This window comes from Gymnoscopelus braueri (assembly GCF_963280865.1).
Source record: "Gymnoscopelus braueri genome assembly, chromosome: 12".
Taxonomy (NCBI): Eukaryota; Metazoa; Chordata; class Actinopteri; order Myctophiformes; family Myctophidae; genus Gymnoscopelus; species Gymnoscopelus braueri.
This window is the reverse complement of record NC_137614.1, coordinates 7,001,309-7,028,186: the sequence shown is the minus strand read 5'-3', so window position 1 is coordinate 7,028,186 and position 26,878 is coordinate 7,001,309. Positions and strand designations below refer to the sequence as shown.

Sequence of the window (26,878 nt, the reverse complement as noted above, 5' to 3'; positions counted from 1 at the left end):
AATTGATTTTCAGTAACTGATGACTTCACAGTAATGGACTTCAGCCTGAATACTGTCAAATCATCAATGTAACATTTTTACACTCTTAAATTAACTGAGAATTTTACATTGTACATTCTGTTCTATATTTAATCTAACATGTCTCTAACATCTGTATATTATAACACAGTAAGGCATTTTAATTGCTATTTACACATAGACTGTTAATTCTCAAAGTGAGATTTTCTCAGATCTTATAGACTGAACATAAATGAACCCACCTACAGTATAAAGGACAATGCAACACATTGTATTGTGAATTTTTGTTTTCCTTTTAAATAAAGACCGAACAAATATTTACCTTAAAATTTGGCTGCCTTTTTTGATGATGCCTCTCTCTAGATTTTTGTTTACAACATTGTTATTCAGGTGTGATTTTATGTTCTTTTTCCTCTTGATGCAGTGGTTTTCAAACGTTTTAAGACATCTGTATCCATATTCATATCCATGCCAATGCCAAACAGCCTCGACACATCTTATCATTCTGAAAACATTTGTATTCACTAATGCTAAATAAAAGGGTTCACCACTTAAGACATATTTCAAATGAATATGGAAAAAAAAAGCGAAGACAGCTGATCTAAAAACTCATAACGCGTCGCAGTTATGAGTTATTGGCGTTATGAGCTTTAAGATCTGCTTTTTAAATCTGTTTATTTAAAGAGCTGGAGAGACAGGGAGACCCCTGTTACTGAACAAACACTCTATATAACAAGGATTTTCTTTTCTTCTCTTTTCTAAATTTAGAGTGAACAATTCTTTTTTTACCTTTTTTTCTCCCCAATTTAGTCGTTATGCCAATTGATTCCTCCCCACACACATTTCTGTGGTGTACAGACTCACCTGCCAGTGAGGAGCCTCCACCAGGAGGATATAGGGCCTTCGTCCTACTCCTCCCGCCCTACACTCCCTGCTGACAGTCTCCGCCCCCAGCCCGTAAGAGTACGTACAGTGACCAATATCACCCTCCCCGCCCGTCTTCCCTCCCCCGAATACGAGCCTATTGTGTTTTTTTTATTATTTTTAAATAGCAGATCTACAAGCTCCGAATGCGTCGCATTGCGAGCTTGTACATTGGCTATTTATTTATACAATCTAGTAATTAGTAACTAAAGTTTTCAAATAATTAGTAAAAGTATAATATTTGCCTCTGAGGTGTAGTGGGGTTGCAGTAAAAGTACTGAAAATTGGAGATACTCCAGTAAAGTAAACGTTTCTCAAACTTGTACTCGAGTACAGTACTTGAGTAAATGTACTTAGTTACTTTACCACCGGGAAGGAACCAGTGCTCTTAACAGGAGGCCTGGCTCCCTCTGGGTGATTCTAAACTGTTCCTGGGCAATGACTTGCCCTTTCATCTCCAACAGCTGCCTGTAATCTGCAGCGGAAAGGGAAAGGCACCGCATTGAATTAACTTTCCTTATGTTCTAATACCCGGCTTGGCATGAGGAATACTTGGCTTCATGCCATGCTATAACATGCACCCATCAAAGTGTTTGGCTTCCTATTCTTCTGCCTACACATAAGTCATGTCCTATTATGAGCGAATAGGAGAAGGGGATCAACATCATGTGGAATTATAATGTTTAGGTATTATCGTTCATTTAAATCTTTAAATCTTCTTGCTGTTCTTCCAGTTGAATAAATTGCAGATTGAGGCTTTAACAGTTAAATCTTGTAGATCTGCTATTTTCAAAATATTTGTATATGTATTGAACTTGTGAAATGGGACATTCTGCATAACGTGTACGTTTACTTTTGATACCAATACTTTTGTAATTTTACTCAAGTAATTTTTGAATTCAGGATTTTTACTTGCAACAGAGTATTTCTACTTTGCAGTATTGATACTTATACTTAAGTAAAACAAATTCTGAGTACTTTTTCCACCACTGGACTAGAGACACATTTCATTAGTAGGTTATCTCACATTGTAAGATATTTACCCAAAGCTTTTGAAACACACATTCCTTCACACAATTTAACAGGAACCAGTCCGAGGGCATTAAACAGTCGAATCAATGATTCCAATAAGGGACCGACACCGTCCAGACTTCCAGATGGTCTCTCTCCATCCCCACACCTTCCATCCTCAGTTTGGAGCTTTGAACGCTGGTCTGTGCTGAATTGAAGTGTAGATGTAGCCAGAGATCATATATTTCACAGTGTTGTGCTTTTAAAGTCACTTTCCTGCAGTGGTGGAAAAAGTACTCACATTTTGTACGAATGCGTTTCAATACGGCAATGTAGAAATACTCTGTTACAAGTAAAAGTCTAGAATTCAAAATTGACTTGAGTAAAAGTACCAAAAGTAGAAAGTACTCATTATGCAGAATGTCCCATTTCACACGTTTTCAAATGTATAAAAATCCTTTGAAAATAGCAGATCTACAAGCTCACAATGCGACGCACTGTGAGCTTGTAGATCGGCTATTTTCAAATGGCCGAAATGCTTATAGTGCTGAAGTGTTTAATGTTTGATTTGTAATATTAATCAAAATCTACAAATTAACTAAAGTTGTAAAATAATTGTACTGGAGTAAAAATACAATATTTGCCTCTGAGATGTAGTGGAGTAGAAGTAAAAGTACTGAAAATTGAAAAAAATCCCTCACAATTGTACTTAAGTACAGTACTTGAGTAAATGTACTTTACATTTACTTTACACCCCTGATTTCTTGTAAATCCATTATTTCAGTAAAGCACTGGATGTAATTGTTATCTGGGCTGTTTTCCCTGTTTCTTTGCCAGGACACTGTGCCTGGTCAATAGGAACCCACCCTACAGTTAATGTTTTTTTTAAAACACATTTTATGTGTTGGCGCCAAACTGAAGATTCAGGCGTAACAACGCTGTGTGTGGCACCAACGATACTGTGTTGTTTTAGAGTAGAAACCATGAAGACTTGAGCTTAATGCAACATTTTTATGAGCTTGTAGATCTGCTCTTGTTGGCACTATGAATGGTAAATGGTGCATTATAGCTTCACAATGTGCATTACATTCACACAGGAAAATCATGCAAGGCACCAACCTGCTCATACCTGTTTTTGATTACAAATATGGTTAGTTTTATTTATCAATGATAGTAATAGAATAATTAAAGTGCAACTATTATATAATAAACTTGTGTTTAAAGTTATGGGTGACATGATGGTGGAGGGAGACATTAATGACTCAATATAGACATAGCTGTTGAAAAATAAAACCTTTAGTGAACTTTGAAAAGATAGTATATATATACCATAAACATAATATACATAGCAGAAATATTGTAACATAATATACTCTTTGGCAATCATCACAGATGAATCACCTTTGTAATTAGAATCATTTTGCCTGTGAGTGCGTCTTAATTACACACATGAGATTGATATGAAAACACTGGTAATACTTCAATTAATAATTAATAAACATATCATTGCTGTCCCAGCCAACCAGCCAACCAGCCATCTCCATTTTTCCACTTTTGCATTTTTTTCCCATAAATCAGTGCTACTGACCGAAAGTGCCCTTTCCGTCTGTGTGTTGATTAAAAAAATATTGAGCCAATGAAAAGTATTAAGAAGCGCTTCTGACAAAACCAGCTAACTCCATTGGATCCTCAAAATTTCTGCTAAACCAGCTAAGTCCATCAAAGGGGGTGGAGTTAGCTGGTTTTGCTGACTCCAAGCTCCACCCCCTTTTGACCTCCAACCTCATTGTGAGCTTGGAGTTCCATTCAGCTGTTCTTATCAATGATGAAAAAGCCTCCTACCTCCACTTTTTGTTTTGTTTTTGTCATTTCCTGAAAATTTAACATTTTGAAGTTAGCTGGTTTCTGCTGGACAGCAGAGATATAGGATATCAGATAGAAGAAAGTCAAATTGCAGTTCATAATATTCTCTGTTCCGGCTGTCATCTGATCCTTTAATGCCTTGGAAGATAAAATATGATTCATGAATTATTATGTACAGAACATATACACAACTGAGTATATTGAAGATATGATGATTTACTGACAGACAGGCTGGTTACTCACATCACTGGTTCACCACTTCTGTGTTTCTTTATAATCTACAGTACATAAAGGTTTGTAGATTAGTGGGTGTTTCGGATGCACAGCAAAACATAGTTTTCCGTAGCACTTGTAGCAGAGTACAGTAGCTCTGCCTTAATCCCAGAAGGCTAATATCTCCGATGGACAGAAATAATTCAATGATTGTTCTTTTTTTCTAAAGAAAATAGGCTATAATCTCATTGCCATAATCCCATACCAGAATCAGTTTTCCCACAACAGATACAAGTTACAGTATGTAAACATAACTCCTGCTGCAGTCACAGTGAGTTGAAGTGCTCAGCAAGTTGAACAAGAGTGTAAAAGTAGACCCCTATGGTTCCTCTGAGAGATCAGTGGCCCTTACACAGAGGAGTTTGATACAAATGACAGAACCTACTGCATGATGTGAGTGAGTTATTCCTGAGTAAATTGGACAAACATATTTAATTGCTGTACCTTTTGCAGGATGACACAGTAGAGGGTGAGCATGAACATCAATCCTCCACAGATAGAAGCGATGATGAAGCCACATTTGTACAGATGTGTCTGTGGACTCATCTGAGAGACTGACACTGAGCTCCTCACAGCTCTGTCTGTGGAAGAGACATGAAGAAAAGACAGAGACATGAAGAAAAGACAGAGACATGAAGAAAAGACAGGGACATGAAGAAAAGACAGAGACATGAAGAAAAGACAGAGACATGAAGAAAAGACAGCCGTCTTAACCTAGCCTGGAAACCAGACAAATCTGCCATTGCAAAAAAAAAAGCCCTCCACAGAATTGGTCTGGCACCGCTCAGTTGTGATTGGATTTCACTCCCTCCGAAGTAGTGAGGGACCAATCACGGCCCAGTATGCAAATATGGGGCGGGTTTATCACCAGAGGCATTTTTTTAATTTGCCCCTTGGAAATGCAGGTTCCACACAGCGATTCCAGACTAATATCTACACAGTGATATTAGTCTGGCCATGCCAGGCTAGTCTTAACCAGATCTTCAGATTAGTTGAAGAGACCTGAAGAAAAGACTGTCTGTGGAAGAGACATAAAGAGAAGACAGCTGTCTTAACCACATCTTCAGACTAGGGTTGGGATCTAGAACCGGATCCAACATTGAGGAACCGGTATCGGTTCCATCACTTTTGGAACCATTTCTGGGACCAGTTTATCACGCTGTCAGAGCTGGTATGTGGACTTCATGTCTGCTGTACAATTAGCCTATACAATACCGGAAGTTATTCAACTTTTTAATGTCTTGTCAAGGACCACCATAACTCTGAGAGTGTACAAATGGAATCCATCTGTACAATCCATTAGAGTTACAGACCTTCAAGGGTCCATTCGGAACCCCCTCAAGTAACCAAGAGGGCTCTGTGTTCATCAGAAATTACAATGAAGGACAGAATTATATAGACTTTGTAAAATATAGGAATTGTTAAAGCCTCACTATGTTTTGTCTAATCTGTATGTTAGAGTATGTTAATACAATATAACTTATACGTTTGGGGTGGTTGTATTTTGTCTCCCCACTCTTCTATTGACACATTCAGATCGTGTCAAAGGTCATGTCTCACCTAGACACAAGACTCAATGGACCTTTCGCTAGGCCCCACCCATTCCACTCTGTAACTGGTGATGCGAAGTTAGTCACACCCAGGCCTAGTTAAATGACGGCTTTTCCCCTTATAAATAATCGATCATTTCAGGAGCAAGAGCTTCAAAATCTCTTATAAATCTAGTCAACAAGGCCTGCAGTAGGCTATGCACTGTACAAATGTGCATGACATTATTTCAATAAACTAAAAACACGGGAAATTTTAGAGGGAGTAATAGCCATGGATACACAACGGTCGACTGTCACGACCCTCATGGATGAACTTCAACCTGGTGTTTGCACTTTTTCCATTTACGGCCGGTACATCTACATAAACGTTTATATTTCAAACATAAAGTGCTTACCTCATGGCCACGGATGTAAAATGTATGTACGGGATCTCAGAAGTACCCGTATCATCTGTATTGTTCAATAACAAGCATTTTAATCCGATCGGTGGCCATTTTCTCCATATGCTTTCAACTGCGTAACCCTATCGGTTGGGAGGTGTAATGAACTCTGATTGCGAACGCGGGAGGAGGCGCCTCCGACCAAGTGGAGCTTACTATGTAACCCTGCTTGGGTTGTGTCTCTGTGTCTCTGTGTCTCTGTGTGCATCATATCTCTGTCTGTGTCTCTGTGTCTCTGTGTGCACTGCCTGCCTGCAGCTCCTCTGAGATAAGTAAATGTCCAATTTAGACGTACCATACATCAAATGAAAGGTCTTTGAAAACTGAACACACCTGTCAAGGTTGCGTTTAAGCCCGCCCCTTCCCCCGGAAGCCACGCCCCGGAGAAGGCTCCTAAAAACTCCCCATTGAAACCCCATGTTAAATGAAAAGTGCCCGAATCGCTCCGAAACTTTTTCTACCCCCCCTAAGTGGGGGTCTACGAACAAATACTTCGGGCTCGGATTTTGGCTCCGCCCCCCGGAAGTGGGTGAAACAGGCACTTCAAACACTTTGTTGAATTGTTCAAAAACATTCCAAGTTTTTTTTTTGTGAATTTGTATTTTTCTAAGATGCTCCTTTTAACGCAGATTTAAAAAAAAAAAAAAAAAAAAAAATTATTGGTTACTTTTTTTTAAATATTTTTTTTCATTATTTTTTTTCTTTTTTTGCGTTCGCTTACCGCGTTCACGCGTCTTACTTGTACATTATAACTCTATGAGAAAATGGCCACCGATCGGATTAAAATGCTTTTCATTGAACAATACGGAATATGCAGGTACTTCTGAGAGGCCTGTGCATAATTGAACATCCTTGGCCATGGGGTAAACACTTTATATTTGAAATCTGAACGTCGGACTGTACAGTAAATGGAAAAAGTGCAAACACCAGGTTGAAGTTAATCCATGACTGTAACAGGAGTTTTCACGTACCGCAGGGTAAGACTACAGTAGTAGCAGTTAATAAATAGACGAACAAATTAATTTATATACTTTAACGTGCGGAATCCGAAACAGGCAGCGCTGTGATTCTAAATTTTGTTGTGATTAGTATTATTGACACCACCTGGGCGGGTGAGTCGTATAACTTTCCCGACGTTAAGCGGTGTTAGTGTTGAACAACACAGCCATGATGCAGCCTTGCAGTTTAAGCATATTTCAGCTTGGGAAAAGCACCCACCAACGGATTTGGGTACGTGGATCTGTTGCTGGTTCATAGTCATCATTGTGTTATCGTGCTATTGCTATTCTTGCAACTATGTTGCAAATGATTGTGTGTGTGTGCGGGCGAAATAACATTGACTGCTAGACAGACAGCCAGGTGACGAAAGCTTGCCAGACCAAGCTCAGTGTTTTCATGAGTTGTATTGTGAATTGTAGCCTGCTTCCATGTAGGCTACTGTTTCTCATGTCTTACTAAATAAAGTAAAAGTATCAACACTGCAATGTAGAAATACTCTGTTACATGTAAAAGTCTGGAATTCTTTTAAAATTTACTTGAGTAAAAGTACAAAAGTATTGGTATCAAAATGTACTTAAGTACCAAAGGTATTAAGTATTCATTATACAGAATGTCCCATTCACAACGTTTCAAATGTAAAAATGTATAAAAATATTTTGAAAATAGCAGCTCTACAAGCTCACAATGCTTCACATTGCGACATATTTTGTGAGCTTGTAGATCGGCTATTTTTAAATGGCCGAAATGTATGTGTAGGGCTGAAGTGGTTAATGTATGTTTTGTAATAATCAAAATCTACAAAGTAACTAACTAACGTTTTCAAATAATAGTAGTAAAAGTTTTTACCTTGTAAACCTGTGATGTGACTATAAACCTGATTCTGATTCTGAAAAGTACAATATTTCCCTCTGAGATGTAGTGGAGGAGAAGTAAAAGTACTGAAAATTGGAAACACTCCAGTAAAGTACAAACAAAAAATACCTCAAAATTACACTTAAGCACAGTACTTGAGTAAATGTACTTAGTTACTTTACACCATCACACACGGGTCAATCAATCCCCCCCAGGGGCCAGTTGCACCACCTCACACTAAGTTCAAACTTAGCCTAGTTATAGCTTAAATGGCTTTAAAAAAGCTTAAATGGCTTTAAAACAAGCTCATAGCGCGGCACTCGGATCTATGAGCTTGTAGATCTGCTATTTTTTTTAATGTGAAAATCTGTGCAAATCTTTAAATATATATATATATATTTTTAAATATATATATTTGAAGATTTTCACACATTTTCACGATTTTTCTAAAAATAGCAGATCTACAAGTTCATAGCGCTATGAGCTTGCAGATCTGCTATTTTTGAATAGCCAAATAAATCTAAAGTTACAGAGATGCGTCCCCAGATTGACTGGATTAAGCTATAACTAGGCTAAGTTTGAACTTAGTGTGAGGTGGTGCAACTGGCCCCAGAAAACCAGCAGCCCACCTGTCATAAAGTGTTGTGTAGGTAGGCTTGTGGTGTGTTGTTCCTTCGGTAGGCTTGTGGTGTGTTGTTCCTTCGGTAGGCTTGTGGTGTGGTGTTCAATCGGTAGGCTTGTGGTGTAGGAGGATGTTTCTGTGGTGACAGCAGACACTTGTGTATATTCTCTCTGACAGTTCCAGTTCACAGGAGCATCAGCAGAAGCCACCAGCTCCCAGTATGAAGACAGCACCTCCAGCGCCATCTGCAGGGCCTCTGAGGGAGAGCCTGTGAAGGGCCTCTCCAAATGCTCTGGTTTATCCTGAGGCAGGAGAGAATTGTTATAAGTTCTATTAACATAATAATAATGCATTAAATGGTGTATTGATATAGCGCTTTTATCCAAAGCGCTTTACATAGATTGTGCATTACATTCACACATTCACACACACACACACACACATTCATACACCGATGGCGGAGGAAACCATGCAAGGCACCAACCTGCTCATCTGGAGCAATTTGGGGTTCAGCGTCTTGCTCAAGGACACTTCGACACTAACTCTGGGGGAGCCCGGGATCGAACTGGGAACCCTGCGGTTCCCATCCAGCCACTCTACCCCTGAGCCACTGCCGCATGAGCATCACTACAACAGGTAAGCTAATATTGCTAACCAACACTAAAACAGCTTTCATTTTCTCTTTTGGTGTTGGGAAAATTATAAAGATCCACTCAACCACTCGTGGTTTTGTGTGGTTACTGTGTTTTCGAAGCTTAAAGCTGCACTATGTTACTTTTTTTTATGAATAAAATTTAATTTTGTCCAATCTGTATGTTAGAGTATGTTAATACAATATAACTTATACAATTGGGGTGGTTGTATTTTGTCTCCCTGCTCTTCTATTGAGACATTTAGATCGTGTCAAAGGTCATGTCTCACCCAGACACGGGATCTGACACAAAGTTTGACCTGATGGTCAAGATTTAATTTATCCCCTGAGCAAGCAGGCCGGCTCTATTAGCTCAATGGTAAACGTTTCAGCACCTGCGTAGGAAACCGGGTTCAAATCTGGGGTAGATGAGAAAAGTTACATAGTGCCGCTTTAACCCTGAACACCCTGGTGGTCCCTTGTACTCTGTATATCTGCCTTTTAGTCTTAGCTTAAAGGAGTAGTTCACCCAAAAAAATAGTTATTTTCTATCAATTACACATCCCATGAAGCCTTGAATTCATGGATTTTTTTTCTTCTTCTAAGCCAATAATTTGATGACTGCAGACTAAATTGACCTGCATTTGAGTTGTTTACGACAAAAATCTGGTTTTCAGATGAGCACTCACTGACATTGTAACACAATCAAAGACCAGCATAAACACTTGGTAATTGTGCATATTACTCTGCCTCTGATTGGACAACAGACCAACGTGGATCAGCCAAACAATGGGTGTTCATCAGGCTTGTCTTTGATTGTGTGAATCGCCTCATGCCAAATGTGCCCAGACAGAGTCCAAGCCGTTTCCAATGAGTTCTCATCTGATCACCAGATTTTGGTCGTAAAATACTTCAGTTTAGAGATATATGCAGAGTGCAAGAAACCACTGCTGTTTGTGTTTTATTTAGGGGTCATCAACCCCTGGGGCTTGTGATGGACATTTTCCTCAAACTATATTTTTGCCAAGGACATACAAAATGAGTGGTCAATGATATTACCATAAATAAAATACTAATGCATACTAGTCCAGTGGACACGATGCAGAACACATGCTGTGTTTTTAAAGAGGGAGAGTGGTTAGTCCTCATCCCTTTGAACATTATTTTATTTTATTTCCTACTTAAGATATTAAGTAGGAAAGCTGAGAGGGAAAGCGTAGATGGAGCAATTTGTAACCCATTTTCAAAATTTGCTTTAAAAGTCAAGTCTTGTTATTATTTCCATGACCATCTCTAAACTTTTTTCTACTTCACTTTCTAAATCGAAATGATGGCTTTGAATTTTCAAAGCATCCTGTTAAGCAAAATCAGGTCATTCATTGGCATGGAAGACATTTTTTTTAATGGTTCTCTGCAGTGACGTTTCTGGGTGTACTGGCACCCTAGGCCAGTGGTTCTCAAGGTGGGGTCTGGGGGCACAAAAACAGGATTTTGGGTGGAGTGGGTCTTTAAAGGTAGGGTAAATGTTTTTCTTTGGTTAAAATAAGTGTTAAAGGAGGAGTTCACCCCAAAAAATACTTATTTTCTATCAATTGCACACCCCATGAATCCATGGATTTATTTTTGTTTTTGAGGCATTCCTAAGCCAATAATTTGATTCCCGTCTCCTACCGGCTAATGTATCCGGTAGGAGACACAAAGTAGATCATTTGTGTCTCCTACCGGATACACACCCGGTCATCAAATTATTGGCTTAGGAATGCCACAAAAATAAATCCATGAATTCAAGGCTTCATGGGGTGTGCAATTGATAGAAAATAAGTCTTTTTTTGGGTGGAACTCCTCCTTTAAATAGCTCTATATTCTTAAAGTACTCATTACTATAGAGTGTTTGTTCAGTAACAGTGTTAAATAGCTCTATATTCTGATAGTAATCATTGCTATAGAGTGTTTGTTCAGTAACAGTGTTAAATAGCTCTATATTCTGATAGTAATCATTGCTATAGAGTGTTTGTTCAGTAACAGGAGTCTCCATGTCTCTCCAGCTCTTTAAAACAATTATCTTTATTGTGAGGACCAGGAAAACACACACACACACACACACACACACACACACACACACACACACACACACACACACACACACACACACACACACACACACACACACACACACACACACACACACAGTGGTGTAAAGTGACTAAGTACAATTTTGAGGTATTTTTTACTTTACTGGAGTATTTAAAATTTTTACTTATACTCCACTACATCTCAGAGGCAAATATTGTACTTTTACTCCACCACAATTATTTGAAACCTTTAGTTACTTCGCATATATACATTATTATGTTGTAAAACAAAAACATACATTAACCACTTCAGCCCTATTTTATACCTAGGCTATTTGAAAATAGCCGATCTACAAGCTCACAACACGTCGCATCGCGACGCGTTGTGAGCTTGTAGATCGGCTATTTTCCAACATTTTAGTACTTTTACTTTTGGTACTTTAAGTATATTTTGATGCCAATACTTTTGTACTTTTACTCAAGTAACATTTTGAACACAGGCCTTTTACTTGTAACAGAGTATTTTTATATTGTGGTATTGCTACTTTTACTTAAAGGAGGAGTTCACCCAAAATATTACTTATTTTCTATCAATTGCACACCCTATGAAGCCTTGAATCAATGGATTCTTTTTTGTTTTTGTTGCATTCTTAAGCTAATAATTTGATTCCCGTCTCCTACCGGCTAATGTATCCGGTAGGAGACGCAAAGTAGATTATTTGTGTCTCCTACCGGAAATACACACGGTCATCAAATTAATGTCTTAGGAATGCCACAAAAACAAAAATAAATCCATGAAATCAAGGCTTCATGGGGTGTGTAATTGATAGAAAATAAGTAATTTTTTGGGTGAACTTCTCCTTTAAGTAAAATATCGGACTACTTCTTCCACCACTGCGTACACACACACACACACACACACACACACACACACACACACACACACACACACACACACACACACACACACACACACACACACACACAGAGATAGACAGACAGACAGACAGACCTCCACCTCCTCATCGATCTGAGGCACACATCTCTGGGAGTAGAGGTTGAGGATGAGGGTTCTCAGGGTGAGGACGTGGCTGTGGTTGATGGATCCTCTGCTGTATCTGAAGTGTGCGCTGAGCAGCTCCAGTATCCAGGGCAACGCCGCTTTCACAAAGCAGCATTTACTCTGTGAAAAGATTAGGAAAACATTGGTGGAAAAGTACTTTTTACTTAAGTAAAAGTATCAATACTGCAGTCCGGTAATAAAAATGTACTCGAATAAAAGTGCAAAAGTATTGGCGTCAAAATATACTTGAAGTACCAAAAGTAAAAGTACTCATTATGCAAAATCAATCTTTTGAAAATAGCAGATCTACAAGCTCACAATGTGTCGCATCGAGACGCATTATGAGCTTGTAGATCGCTATTTCAAATGGCCAAAATGTATATAGGGTTGAAGTGGTTCATGCATGTTTTGTAATAATAACAATCTGCAAAGTAACTAGTAACTAAGTAAGAGTACAATGTTTGCCTCTGCGATGTAATGGAGTAAAAGACAAAGTATTGACAATGGGAAATATTCCAGTAAAGCAAAAACTCCACAAAAGTGTACTTAAGTAATAAAACATCTTTAACAACACAAATCTTGTATGGGGGTCCCTGGCACAACATGTTTTCAGATGGGGTTCTGCAGCCAGAGTAAAAGTTGACCTTACCAAACCTCTGCGCTCTATGAATGTGTAGTTTATTGTACATCCATTTCTCAGCTGGTTATCCATCTGTGTGAATGACATGTGACACCTTAAGAACATGGAGTTTTTTTTAAATGCAAGCGAACCCATTTGGTTCTTTCATATATTTGACAATTAATTTTGTATAAGAGGTCTTTATGACAAATACAAAAGGCTACAGTAGCAAGTTCATCTAAACTTTGTCTAGTGTCCATGTAAACAGTTAAAGGTGGTGTAAGTGGTGGTTTTTGTATGGTTAACATAAGTGTTCCAATAGCGATCATAGTTTGTTCAACAATAATGTGTTTGTTCAGTAAGAGGGCTCTCTCCTCTCTCCCCCAGCAGCTTTAGTAAACTTAAAATACATTTTCAGGCTGGGATACCAATTTTATCCAATCAGAAGAGAGAATCCAATTGGAACTGATGACACACACACGCACACGCACACACAGCAGACAAAATTGGAAATTAGATAATGAGATTGGATAAATGATCTTTGTGGGTCTTTATGTGTTCTCTCTCCTGATTGGATGAAACCGGTATCCCAAACTGAAAGTACATTTTCTGTGTGTGACTGTGGACCCATTCACCGAGAAGAGCAAACTTCAAATCTTAGATCTCAAACGATGATGAGACGGATGACAGGCAGTCTGAGGATAATGTTTCTCTCGTTAAAAGGGCTCAAGATAAATGTCCTTTTTTAGTCATATCCAGGGGGATAATATAATGCCAGTAAATGTGAGTAGAACCCTGTGTTCATCCCGTGCGAATGCGGCACGCAATATCAATAGACATTTCTAAATGACACGAGGGCCCCACTGTAATACAAGTCCCATTGGCATATAATAGGGCTTTTACCCCCTCTAAAGCTCACTGCATGATACCAAACGAGGTTATCACCCTATCGGGTTTGGTATCATCCGGTGATCGGGTTTGGTATCATCCAGGGAGCTTTGCTGCTGTGATGACTTACTAGGTGTTTGAGTGTCAGCAGATGTTCCCTGGTGATGGAGTGTCTACATGGACCAGAGACAGTGTCCCCCATGATGGTCAGAGGGACGCTCAGGAACACCAGCACACACAGACACTGTACCTGCAACATCAGACAGAACATGCACAACCCAGTTGTGTAAAGTAACTGAGTAGCCTACTGTGCTTAAGTACAATTTTGAGGTGTTTTTGAATTTCCAATTTTCAATACTTTAACTTCTACTCCACTACATCTCAGAGGCAAATATTGTACTTTTTACTCCACTACGATTATTTGAAAACCAGTTACTAGTTACTTTGTAGATTTTGATTATTATTACAAAACATTAAAATAAACTACATTTCGGCCTTTTGAAAATAGCCGATCTACAAGCTCACAATGCGTCGTGATGCGACGCATTATGAGCTTGTAGATCTGCAATTTTCAAAAGATTTTTAAACATTTTACACATTTGCAAACTTGTGAAATTGGACGTTCTCCATCATGAGTTCTTTCTACTTTTGGTACTTTAAAGGTAGGGTAAGTGATTTTCTTTGGTTAAAATAAGTGTTAAATAGCTCTATGATAGTACTCATTGCTATAGAGTGTTTGTTCAGTAAAAGGAGTCTCCTTGTCTCTCCAGCTCTTTATAAAACAGAAAATGCATTTTCTTTTCAGTTTCAGTTTAATTTCCAATTTTATCCAATCAGGATAGAGAACTCAATCAGGATATAGATTAAACAAGTGAAATTGGAAGTGATGACACTAAGAAATGAGCAGGCAAAATTGGAACTGGAACACTATAAAAATGAAGCTTAAAAATGGGTACTTTCTCCTGATTGGCTGAGATTTTGACACCTACCGGAAAATGTATTTTCTGTTTATTAAAGAGTTTATATACCTTTAAAGGACGACTTCACCGCTTTTGAACCTATCTTCATATAATTGGTCCTCACTAATACTCATGATAAAATGGTAAAAAAAAATTCTACTTGGTCTGTGTCTCGTAGTAGGGCTGTGGACAGTCCAGAAACCTGTCTACCAGTGACATCATCGTTAGGCATGATCTTTTTTTCCAACAAGATTTCACATTTTTTATTTAGATTTTTATTAACACGAGAACAATGGCTTCTTTTATTGCATTGCAACTTTCCAGGAATAGAAAGCCTGCAGTTTCTATTAGCTTGGATTCCCCATTGATGATGTCACTGGTAGACGGGACTCCGAACTGTCCACAGCCCTCCTCTGAGACACAGACTGAGTAGATTTTTTTTTTACCATTTTATCATGAGTATTAGGGAGGACCAATTATATGAAGATAGGTTGAAAAGCGGTGAAGTCGTCCTTTAAGTATATTTATACTATATTAGTATATTAAGTATATTTATACATTGCAGTTTTGATACTTTTACTTAAGTAAGAAATGTGAGTAGGCCTACTTATCCCACTTTTTGCTCACGTGCAGCAACTTGCACGGCTTCTGTGATTATCCATGAAACAATCCCAAATGGAACGAGGCGTTTCAGAAGGAACCATTTTACAGTAAAGCATTAAAGCAGCAGGAACCAGAAAGTTCTACTCTCACAAGATGTGAAAGCAATAGTTCAACCTCCAAAAGGACTTTATTTCCTGTCAATTACGCACTGCGTGAAGCCTTTTGTTTTTGTTGCATTCCTTCACGGTGAATGAAAGAATCCAGATACAAATCAAATAGGCCCTAAACTCGAGCTGAGGAAAACTGGGGTCCAATGATTAACAGCAAAACTATATCACAAATCCACTTACAGTATAAACTACTCCAACACACCTCCCACATTATAATCCACAGTGGTGGAAAGATTACTCAATTTCTTTAATTAAGTAAAAGTAACAATACTGCAATGTAGAAACACTCTGTTACACTCTGTAAGTAAAAGTCCGGTAATCGAATGTTCTTGAAAAAAAGTACAAAGGTATTGGCATCAAAATATACTTATAGTACCAAAAGTAAAAGTACTCATCATCCAGAATGTCTAGTTTCACACATATATCAAATGTATCAAAATCTTTTGAAAATAGCAGCTTGTAGATCGGCTATTTTCAAATGGCCGAAATGGATATAGGGCTGAAGTGGTTAATGTACGTTTTGTAATAATAATTCAAATCTACAAAGTAACTAATAACTAAAGTCTTCAAAAATAGTTAATGTACAATATTTGCCTCTGAGAGGTAGTGGAGTAGAAGTAAAATAATTGAAAATTGGAAATACTCCAGTAAAGTAAAAAAGTACCTAAAGATTTTACTTTCTTGAGTACATGTACTTAGTTACTTTACACCACTGATAATCCAAGTCTGTATCCTCAGTAGTAAACCGCTAGTTTCACGGAGGACCGCTAGTTTCACGGAGTGAGGAGGTAATTGATCGGTGACGCACTCTAGCTCTGCTCAGTGCTCACAGCAAGAGTGCAAAAGCAAAAGCTCTGATGTTTTTGAATTCGCATAGCGTACAACGTACATTTTTACTGTTAGGTTAAAGCCAAGACAGAAGGCAGTAAGGAACTATAAAGATGAGGTATGGACATGCTTGTCTCAGCATAAAGGTGCTTTAAAGTCGTGGTTAAAACAAAGGTTTTATTGTTCTATAAAATTGGTATCCTGGCCTGAAAATGTATTTTCTGAGCTGGATGGAACACACTATAGCCATGAGTAGTGTTGAAACTATTGAACTTATTTTTTTACAAGAAATGTCACTTAGAACACCTTTAATAATTTAACTGGAAGAGGAAACCGAGTAGGCCCTTATCTGCACTGACAGTTGTCCATTATGAAGTGTTCATCAGTGCCAGCGCCTCACTGTGGCAATGATATCAAACTACAGGTGTAATCTGCTGCTGCTGCTGCTCAATGCTAAATTACCCCTACATGAGCTGCACGTGATCTCCATCTACTAGTTGATCTAAGTTGATCTCCATCTCCTAGTACCTAGTTGAGCTCCATCTCCTAGTATTGCAATGTACTTTTCCTGTTAATCTACCATGTGGATTTTACCTGTGAAAGTTGCACCTTGTGGACTAGGTGGTTGAACCTGACAAGTACGTTGACAATTACTGTCTGCACTTTATATCAGTGGTTGTCAATCTGTGGGTCGGGACCCCCAGGATCACCCCAGATGACAGTAAAGTGACAATTTAAGGACTTTTGATACCTAATACCTAAAAAAAAAAAAAAAAAGACCATTACTGCATCTGTGCATCAAAAGTAATACAAACAAACCTATACTATACTATAAAGACTGGCCAAATAATATAAGAAAGAGGCAAGAACTGTGAAAATAGCCGATCTACAAGTTCACAACGCCCGCATTGCTTGTAGATCGGCTATTTTCACAATATTTATCTGAGGAACCAAGTCAAAGACAATTGAATGACTCAACAATTCCAAGTGCTTGTCAGGGTGGGGTTTTCAAGGTTTCTCTGTTTTTCTTTCTTTCTCTCCTCGCTCTCCTCTTCTTTTTCTTACCCTAACCCTAAAAACAACTAAAACGATGGGAGCTTTGCGCAACAAAGAATTTCACCAACTTCTTCACACCTATAATTATGTGATTAGGCAATGAAGATGATTCTGATTCTTAATTACACACTCTGTATTTGATGGACATCAAATGTAAATGTCAAATACATCAAATCAACACGTTTTGTCAGCAACCAAGTTGACAACTAACTCACTTAGATCTACGTAGATTTGACAGGAAATGTAATCTTCACCATCTTTTGGATGTTGTACCAGTTAACATTCTAAAACATCCCAGAGACATCACAGTGAAACCATGGACAACTATTGTATGAGTTAAAGTCATAGAGGACAGAGACATTTACATTTACATTTTCTACATACACTAAATATAGCCATCCAGCAACCACTGGCATACTAGAAGTAGCAGGCAATCGATGCTATTCATTTAAAGGGATATTTCACTTTCAAACATGTTTAGGGTCATTTTATCATCTACTCAGGCATCTGTGTTTCACCCCAGACTGTTTTTAAGTTGCTTGATTCAGTATTTAGATATTTCATTTTATCAGACACGCCCACTTCCAACAAACCCATTGTAACTTCAAAATCCATTTTTACTTTTTTCATTCATTCATTATTTTTTTTAATCGTATTTTTTTTTTTTTTTTTTTCCCAAACAATAATTTAAAAAAAATGTAAAAAGTAATTGAAAAAACACGGCCCCCTCACGCATTATAAGGACAACAATATCAGTCACCAGAAGCAAGGACGGGTGTCTTGGGTAAAATTGAGTTTGGATTTACAATAGATTTATATAGACCAATTATTTGTTTACCAACATTGAGACTGGACGCACAGGTGATTGTTTCACACAATCAATTCCCAACCTGTTGTTTTGGGGTGCGCTGGTTTCAGCACAACCCAACCCCCTCTTGTGTGTTGGCTAGTGAGGCGCGTCCTAGCGAGACCTGACAGAATGGGTTTCATTGCGTGCATATATACTGGTTGCGCGCATACTGGTTCTTATCAGTGTGACGTGGTCTGTTAAGGGGTCTATAGGAACTTAGGAAGGGTCTGATAAAAATGAAAATATCACACTATACAGTAGATGTACTGTACTGACAGAACTTCAGGCATTTGCCTAGCCCTATAGTACATATAGCGGTCATTTTATGCACTGTTGTTTTCAGTGATGGAGAAAATCTCTCTTTCTCTCTCTCTCTCTCTGTGCTCTGTGTGTATGGCTACTGTACGCTACTCACCCAATAATTAATTGCTGTGACTTGGGGTAATTAGCTCATGTCGTGTAGTTTCATATCCATTTGAAAGTTCTGGCAAAAAAAGTGTATTTAGTGAAATATATTTAAAAAAAAATCTTCACACGAGATTCACACAGACATTTTCAGTGCACGACGTGTTTGACTGCAGCACCAAACACATATTGGATCAGACCATCTTTATGTCCCATTCAATGCATTGATAGCATCTGAATCAGGTGCATGGCTGGGGGCTAGCCTAGGGTTAATACACTGTATAATGAGCGAAGTTTACAGGCCTATTTAGAACTGCTGTGAATTCACTCTGGCCCGTCACATATAATGTTGTCCATGTGAATCGTGTAGTAGATATTTTGTGACAACCGATATATTATAACTGACTCTACCAACACTTTCAAGTGGATATCATATGGATCTCTGCATGGGGATTACATGGTGCTTGTTAAGTGATTAGAATCAGCTGTGTGGGGGGAGATCTTATAGAGGAAGTAGGCAGACTAAACTGCCTTTCTGGTTTCTGTTATGAACATTATTGTTGATCCCTCAAATGAATTGAATGACTGACAACAGGAATGTGGGCATCATTGACACACTCCCTTTTCCCCAGTAAGCTCCTTGGGAAACTTGTGGATACTGAATTCATGCTGCAGCAATTCATTATTGAGTGAGTAGCCTAGTAGCTAAACACAAAGCGATACAAATTAGCCTACAACTGCTGGGATTTTGAGTTTCAGGGAGAGCTACTTGCCAACCAGTAAGTATCTAATCTGAGTTCCCAGAAGTTTTTCGCCTCGCATACAAACGGGAGCGGCGAGGAACTTCTGGGCCAGAGCCCTGGTATTTGTGGGCGGGATGTAACTTACGCTCAGAATCTGAGCGGACACGCCTCTTACCGGTCTGAGAGCTGTGCAACTCGTCTAAAAAGTCCGACGAGAGGCAAACAGCAGTACACAACAATGGCGGCCGCAATTTCTCAAGGGGAAATTGCTTCCCGTCGCTCCTATTTACATGTAACACCCACTGCATGTGGATCCCGCCCCCTTTTCTTCATTGGCTGTTGATTTGAATCAGAACTCAGTGGCCGCGCCCCTGTTGTTCAGGCTTTGAGCCGAAGCCTCCCAGACTAGTAAGTATCCTACGTGACACCAGTGCCAAAAGTTCTCAATGGAGGACAGTGGTGTAAAGTAACGAAGTACATTTACTCAAGCACTGTACTTTAATAATCCACTAAAGTAAAAAGTACCTTAAAATGGTATAGTACATAATGATGTACCATTTTAAGGTACTTTTTACTGGATTATTTCAATACTTTTACTTCTACTCTACAGGCAAATATTCCTACTTTTTACTCCACTACAATATTTTGGAAACTTAAATTACTACAGTAGTTACTTTGTTGATTTTTATTATTATTACAAAACATACATTAACCACTTCAGCCCTACAGCATTTAAACTTTGGCGCAGGGACTTTGGTGTGGTAGGATAGGAACTTCTTTTATTTTTTACATGAATCACTTGAACCCTAGCTTCCCTATTCTGAGGGGAACATTAACCAAAAACAGCCGATCTACAAGCTCACAACGCCTCGTAACTATTGAGGGTTTAGGACAGGTGGTTAAATGGCTGAAATTCATAAAAAACATTAATTGACACAACACTGATGACAGTGCTGTCAAACAAGTCTTTAAAGCTAGCTATGAAGTCTATGAAAAAGTTTAATCTGTAACACAATTTTATACAATATGTAGTGGACGATTCCATGCTGGATCTACCAGCATGGAATCCTAGAATCCTCTGGCCTCTGCTCATCTATTATTATTAAATTGTTTTTATTCCTCTGCTCATCTATGAGGTCCCGATGACTGTGGTGCAAGGATTTGATCCGAAGGGTGAGCAGCTATCTACGCAGATGGCTGGGATTACCACGTAGCCTATACAACAGACCCCGGCCTGTGTAGTAGCAAGCCACTTGTACACAGGCCGGGGTCTGATCAGCCTCGGTCGGGTCGCCTGGAGGAGTCTGTTGCAAGACCCGAATCACCCAGTGACTCCAGGTAACAACACTGATGATGTGTCCAAGTTAGCACATCAATGGATGTATTTTTAACAGTGGGGGTCCCTGCTTCATCTCTCTCTCAGCTAAGAGGTCCTTGGACTGAAAAACGTTGAAGACCCCTGACCCCTGGTATTGGCTATATCTGTAGGTGCAAAGATTTTACTGACGTATTCCGTGCATAACTTGAAATGCAGGCCTACATCTTAAAAGTTTAAAACGTTTAAATCTTTTTTTCTTTTTGTTCTACAGGATGGTATTTAAGTTGTATTTAAGTCAAAAGTGACTTTGCACTTTTTCAATATTGTCTCTGTCGTGTGGGGAAAAAAAACTTATTTTCAGGATTCAAATTCAAAAACTGCAAAAGTATCAGATCTACAAGCTCAAAACTGGCTTGTAGATCTGCTACCTTTGATGCTTTTGTGTGACGCTGTAGTATGATCAAGTAGAGCATTCATTTACGAAAAAAACACGAAAAGTAAAAATATGGAGATGAGAGGTTTCTCCCCAACAAGCGAGTGCCTCTAGTTAGAGGCACTCATCTCCCCAGTGCCTCTAATACAGGACATCTGTTGAACTGATCATGAAGCATAATTGGGTTAATCTAATACTGCCTGTGGTGCTACAGTACCATGCACAAAATGCAAAAATAGCACCAGATGCAAAAGTCACGTATTGCCACGTTTAACCTCTGTCTAAGTTATCCATGCTTTCCTTGTGCACTATAGGTCATCATCAACAACAGCAACAACAACAACAACAACGCAAACAAACGACAAAACGGTACGTTGTGCACAATAGTCAGGGGATATTAGCAGAAAAATGTCCAATCTTGGAATAAATTCCTTACCAAAAAAATCTTCACCAATGTGTTTGTAAAGGTGTCTAGTAACACATCTCACAAAGACTGAAATGCAGTTTCCCTAGGGGAATGTTTGACAGCTACTGAAAGTTGAGGTACCCACCATAACCTTATGCAGGGAAAAAAAAAATCAAAATTTAGTTCTGTTTTAAGTAGCATGTGGGGGGGCAAACTAGGGTGTTTTTATGATTCTGAATCCATTGCAAGCATTTGTTTTGCACCAAAACCACTCCTTGGGCTAAAAACAGCCCAATCTCAATGGGCTTTTTACACAAAAAGTATACCTGGAAAAGGATGGCTATGGCCGTTTTTAACCCAAGGAGTGGTTTTGGTGCAAAACAAATGCTTGCAATGGATTCAGAATTAAAATTCGATTTTGCCCCCCCACATGCTACTTAAAACAGAACTAAATTTAGATTTTTTCCCCCCTGCATAAGGTTATGGTGGGTACCCCAACTTTCAGGAGCTGTCACAAATTCTCCTAGGGGAAACTGCATTTCAGTCTTTGTGAGATGTGTTACTAGACACCTTTACAAACACATTGGTGAAGATTTTTTTTGGTAAGGAATTTATTCCAAGATTTTTTTAATATCCCCTGACTACAAGCCAACACACACCATAATGTATGGCCAGAAAATCACCATCAACCACACAATGAGGGTGAGCCCTCATTTTCAAACACTTACAATAAAACATATCGTCTCTGTCTGGTGGAAACCTCATATGTCCAAAACTGTAACTTTTCAGGATTCAAATTCAAAAGCATCAAAAGTAGCAGATCTACAAGCTCGAAACGCGTCGCTTCGCGCCGCGTTTCGAGCTTGTAGATCTGCTACTTTTGGCGTTAATTTACGAAAAAACCCAAATAGAATGTGGAGGTTTAGAGGTTTCTGCCCGACAGCAGCGACATGTTTTGTGCACGTACTGTAAGGTGCACAAAATACTCTTAAAATATGCACGCAAGGTGCACATGCACCTTATACGTCTAACCTCATGTTACATGCATGCATCTTTTTGCAGCTTAACAGTATAACCTAATGCACATACCTGCCACCTTTTTATGCTCTATGCATAAACATACATGTCTTAGATTTTTCTTTTGTATTGCAGGGTTCGTTACTGTGTTTTCTCCTTGCTCTCCCTCCACACAAAATATTTTTTCCTGATTCTTTTCACCTTTAAACCTGTGATGTGATAATAAAGTTGATTCTGATTCTAAAACAGTTAAACAGAAAGAAAATGGTGGAGGAAAAAAAATACAGTCAATAACGGACCATTAAGGTAAGTGATTTTCTTTCTTAAAATAAGTGTTAAATAGCTCTATATTCTGATACACATTACTATATAGAGTGTTTGTTCAGTAACAGGAGTCTCCATGTCTCTCCTTCTTTTTATTAAACAGAAAATGCATTTTCAGGTCAGGATACCAAGTTTATCCAATCAGGATAGAGAACTCAGTCAGGATACAGATTAAACAAATGAAATTGGAAGTGATGACACAAAGACATTGGAACTAGAACACAAAGCAATTGAAGATGATAAATGGGTTCTCTCTTCTGATTGGCTGAAATGTTGTCACCCTCCTGAAAATGTATTTTCAGGTAGAGCTGAAGTGACTCCTGCTACTGAATAAACATTCTATAGCAATGATTACTATCAGACAATTAGTGCTTTAAAGGGCAAGACCACTTTGGTAGAGGTCTGGGTTGTGTAGTTACCTCGCCATGATGTAACTCCAAAGGTGGACAAGAAATAAAAAATAATTGCTCCATTGATTAGAAATTGATCATTCAAAATATGCTCCCCATTGACTTACATTGTACAGTAAAACAGCTCTCAAAGTCGCTCTTTTAGCATGTAAACGAACGTAAACAAAGTTGATTCAGACAATATAGAACATCATCAAACCCAGTACTGTTTGTTTTTTTGATAAAAATGTTAACTTACTGTTGATTTTGCCATTTTTATTTGAAAGAAAACCCGGACTGGATCGGCGGATCCGGATCTTCAAATAGTAAAATCATCAGGAAGTTGACATTTTTATTAAAAAAATAAACAGTACTGGGTTTGGTGATGTTCTATATTGTCTGAATCAGCTTTGTTTGTGTTCGTTTACGGGCTAAAAGAGTGACTTTGAGAGCTGTTTCAGTGTACAATGTAAGTCAATGAGGAGCATATTTTGAATTATCAATTTCTAATTACTGGAGCAATTATTTTTCATTTCTTGTCCACCTTTGGAGTTACATCATGGCAAGGTAACTACACAACCCAAACCTCTACCAAAGTGGTCTTGCCCTTTAACCATTAACACAAAACGTTTTGTTATAACAAATATCAAAAATATCACTTGCCCTACCTTTAGATGCTTAATAATTTAATATAGATTTAATTAAACTGCTAGAGAGAGAGAGAGTACCTTAGTTTTGCTGTGGATCAGGGTTGGAACGAGGACGGTCATCTGGTAGACGTTTGGCGATGGAAAAGAGCAGAGTCCTCAGTCACACACATTGAAGCAGGGGCAGATCCTCCTCTTTAGATCCCCTCTCAGTCCCTCAGAAAGTGGATTAAAGCAGAGCAGAGCTGACACTTCTCTGAATGGTGTGTGGTTCCTGGAGCTGGAGCTCTCCTGGTCTGCATGGGGCTGAGTTCACACAGGGAGAGGAAGGGGTGTGCCCCCCCACTCTTCCTTCTAAAACCTCCCACCACCAGCATTGTATGCTCAGCAATAAGACTTTGAAACATGAAGATGTATTAGCCTAGTGACAAATTGGCTGTTGGACCGGTTTGGTTGTTTTCCCTGGATTTTTTTGTTGTTGTTGTAGTTTCTGATTTTTTCGTAGTCGTTTTTCGGTCTGCAGTCTGCTCTTGAATCTGGATTTGAGACCATGAATTGAACTGGCATTGGAAGCATTAGGCTTACACACAGTGGTGTAAAGTAACTAAGTACATTTACAAGTACTGTACTTAAGTTCAATTTTGAGGTACTTTTACTTTACTGGAGTACTTCCAATTTTCAATACTTTTACTTTTCCTCCACTATATCTCAAGGGCAAATATTGTACTTTTACACTACTATTATTTGAAAACTTTGCAGATATAAATTATTACATTATGAAACATACATTAACCACTTTAGCCCTATTTTATACATAGGCTATTTGAAAATAGATGATCTACAAGCTCACAACGCGTCGGATTGCGAAGCGTTGTGAGCTTGTAGATCTGCTATTTTCAAACATTTTAGTACTTTTACTTTTGGTACCTTAAGTATATTTTGAAGCCAATACTTTTGTACTTTTACTCAAGTTTTACACAGGCCTTTTACTTGTAACAGAGTATTTTTATATTGTGGTATTGCTACTTTTACTGTACTTAAAGGTAGGCTAAGTGATTTACTTTGGTTAAAATAAGTGTTAAACAGCTCTATATTCTGATAGTACTCATCGCTATAGAGTGTTTGTTCAGTAAAAGGAGTCTCCCATGTCTCTCCAGCTCTTAATTAAACAGAAAATGCATTTTCAGTGCTCTCTCTTGATTGGCTTAAATGTTGTCACCTACCTGAAAATGTATTTATATTCTGTTTACTAAAGAGCTGGAGAGACCCCTGTGACCGAACAAACGCTCTGTAGCAATGATTACTATCAGAATATAGTACTCTAACCTTTTAACAAAACAAAAAAAATACCAAAAAAATATCACTTACCCTACCCTTAAGTAAAATATTTTTCCACCACTGCTTACACAGCATAATGCCACAACGCCTCAACAGGGGCCTTGTTGTCAGAGAGACAAATGAAGTCCCTCAACCTACAGCCGATCTGCACTCTCTACAATTACAATTTACACTGTAGACATTCAGCAGACATTCAGCAGATGCCCTTATCCAGAGCGAGTGAAACAGTGAACTCTAGTCAATAAGCATCGAGGTAATTAATCACATAGAGTAGTGGTGAGAAAAGAACGCAGTGCCTCAAAGAAACTAGGCCCATCTGAAAATATTTTACCCACAAGATTTGTTGTTATTAAAATGGTCACAAATAGTCCCCAAAAAACCCGGTGCCCTTCAGCACATGCAGACACGTGTACTCCTCCAGTCATGCAACACAGAATAGTAAAAAGTACTCACGTCTTGTACTGAAGTAAAAGTATCAATAGTGCAATGTACACTGTAGATGTACACTGTTATAAGTCCCGTATTCAAAATGTACTTGAGTAAAAGTACAAAAGTGTCCACATCAAAATATACTTAAAGTACCAAAAGTAAAAGTAATCATTGTGCAGAATGTCCCATATTCCACGAGTTCAAAATGTATAAAAAATCTTTTGAAAACAGTCGATCTACAAGCTCACAATGCGTCGCATCGTGACGCATTGTGAGCTTGTAGATCTGCTATTTTCAAATGGCCAAAATATAGGGCTGAAGTGGTTAATGCGTTTTGTAATAATAATCAAAATCTACAAAGTAACTAGTAACTAATATTTTCCTATAATTGTAGTGGAGTAAAAGTACAATATTTTCCTCTGAGATGTAGTGGGGTAGAAGCAAAAGTATTGAAAGTTGTACTTAAGTACAGTACTTGAGTACTTAGTTACTTTACACCACATGCAACACAGAACAGTTATCGCCACACTGCACATCGGTCTTCCTTTGATCTCCCATTGTCACATCAAACCTACTTACGTGGTTATAAAACAGAACTTCTTTAATGTTCACCATGTGGTTTGAGTACCAGCTAGCAGCTCTACAATGCCTTTTTCTATTTGCTGTCTTGGGTTCCCACTGGTAAATTCATAAAATAAATAACGTAGGATTAACCTCTTCAACTTTGATTTCATGAAACTGGACCAAACCATTTATTTGTGACGGGTGATACTTTGACCCCGAAGATTCTTAATTTTTTTTTAATTTATAATTTTTATCCCTCGATTTTGTAACCCATTTTTTCACCCAGGAACACATTAGGCTGTTGGAAGCAATGCATTTACAACTAAAACAATTAGTCTTTTCTGTTCCGTGCTGTTCACCAGTGGTCGAAAAAGTACTCAAATTCTTTACTTAAAGGTAGGGTAAGGTTTTTTGTAAAAGAGGTTAAAGTACTATATTCTGATAGTAATCATTGTTACAGAGCATCACAGGGGTCTCTCCAGCTCTTTAGTAAACAGAATATAGTACATTTTCAGGTAGGTGACAACATTTAAGCCAATCAGGAGAGAGCACTGAAAATGCATTCTCTGTTTAA

General features: G+C 38.4%; 1 protein-coding gene across 1 annotated transcript; it reads right to left on the bottom strand.

Annotated features, from left to right (window-relative positions):
• Positions 1 to 1,393: 1,393 nt before the first annotated feature.
• On the bottom strand, positions 1,394 to 24,096 carry LOC308097443 (macrophage colony-stimulating factor 1-like; the record flags this gene model as incomplete). Its single annotated transcript, XM_080445201.1, has 7 exons — positions 1,394 to 1,417; positions 4,534 to 4,670; positions 8,560 to 8,854; positions 12,268 to 12,438; positions 12,968 to 13,030; positions 13,956 to 14,075; positions 24,055 to 24,096. The coding sequence occupies 7 exons, from the start codon at positions 24,094 to 24,096 to the stop codon at positions 1,394 to 1,396; spliced, it is 852 nt and encodes a 283-aa protein (XP_080301327.1).
• Between the last annotated feature and the right edge of the window lie 2,782 nt (positions 24,097 to 26,878).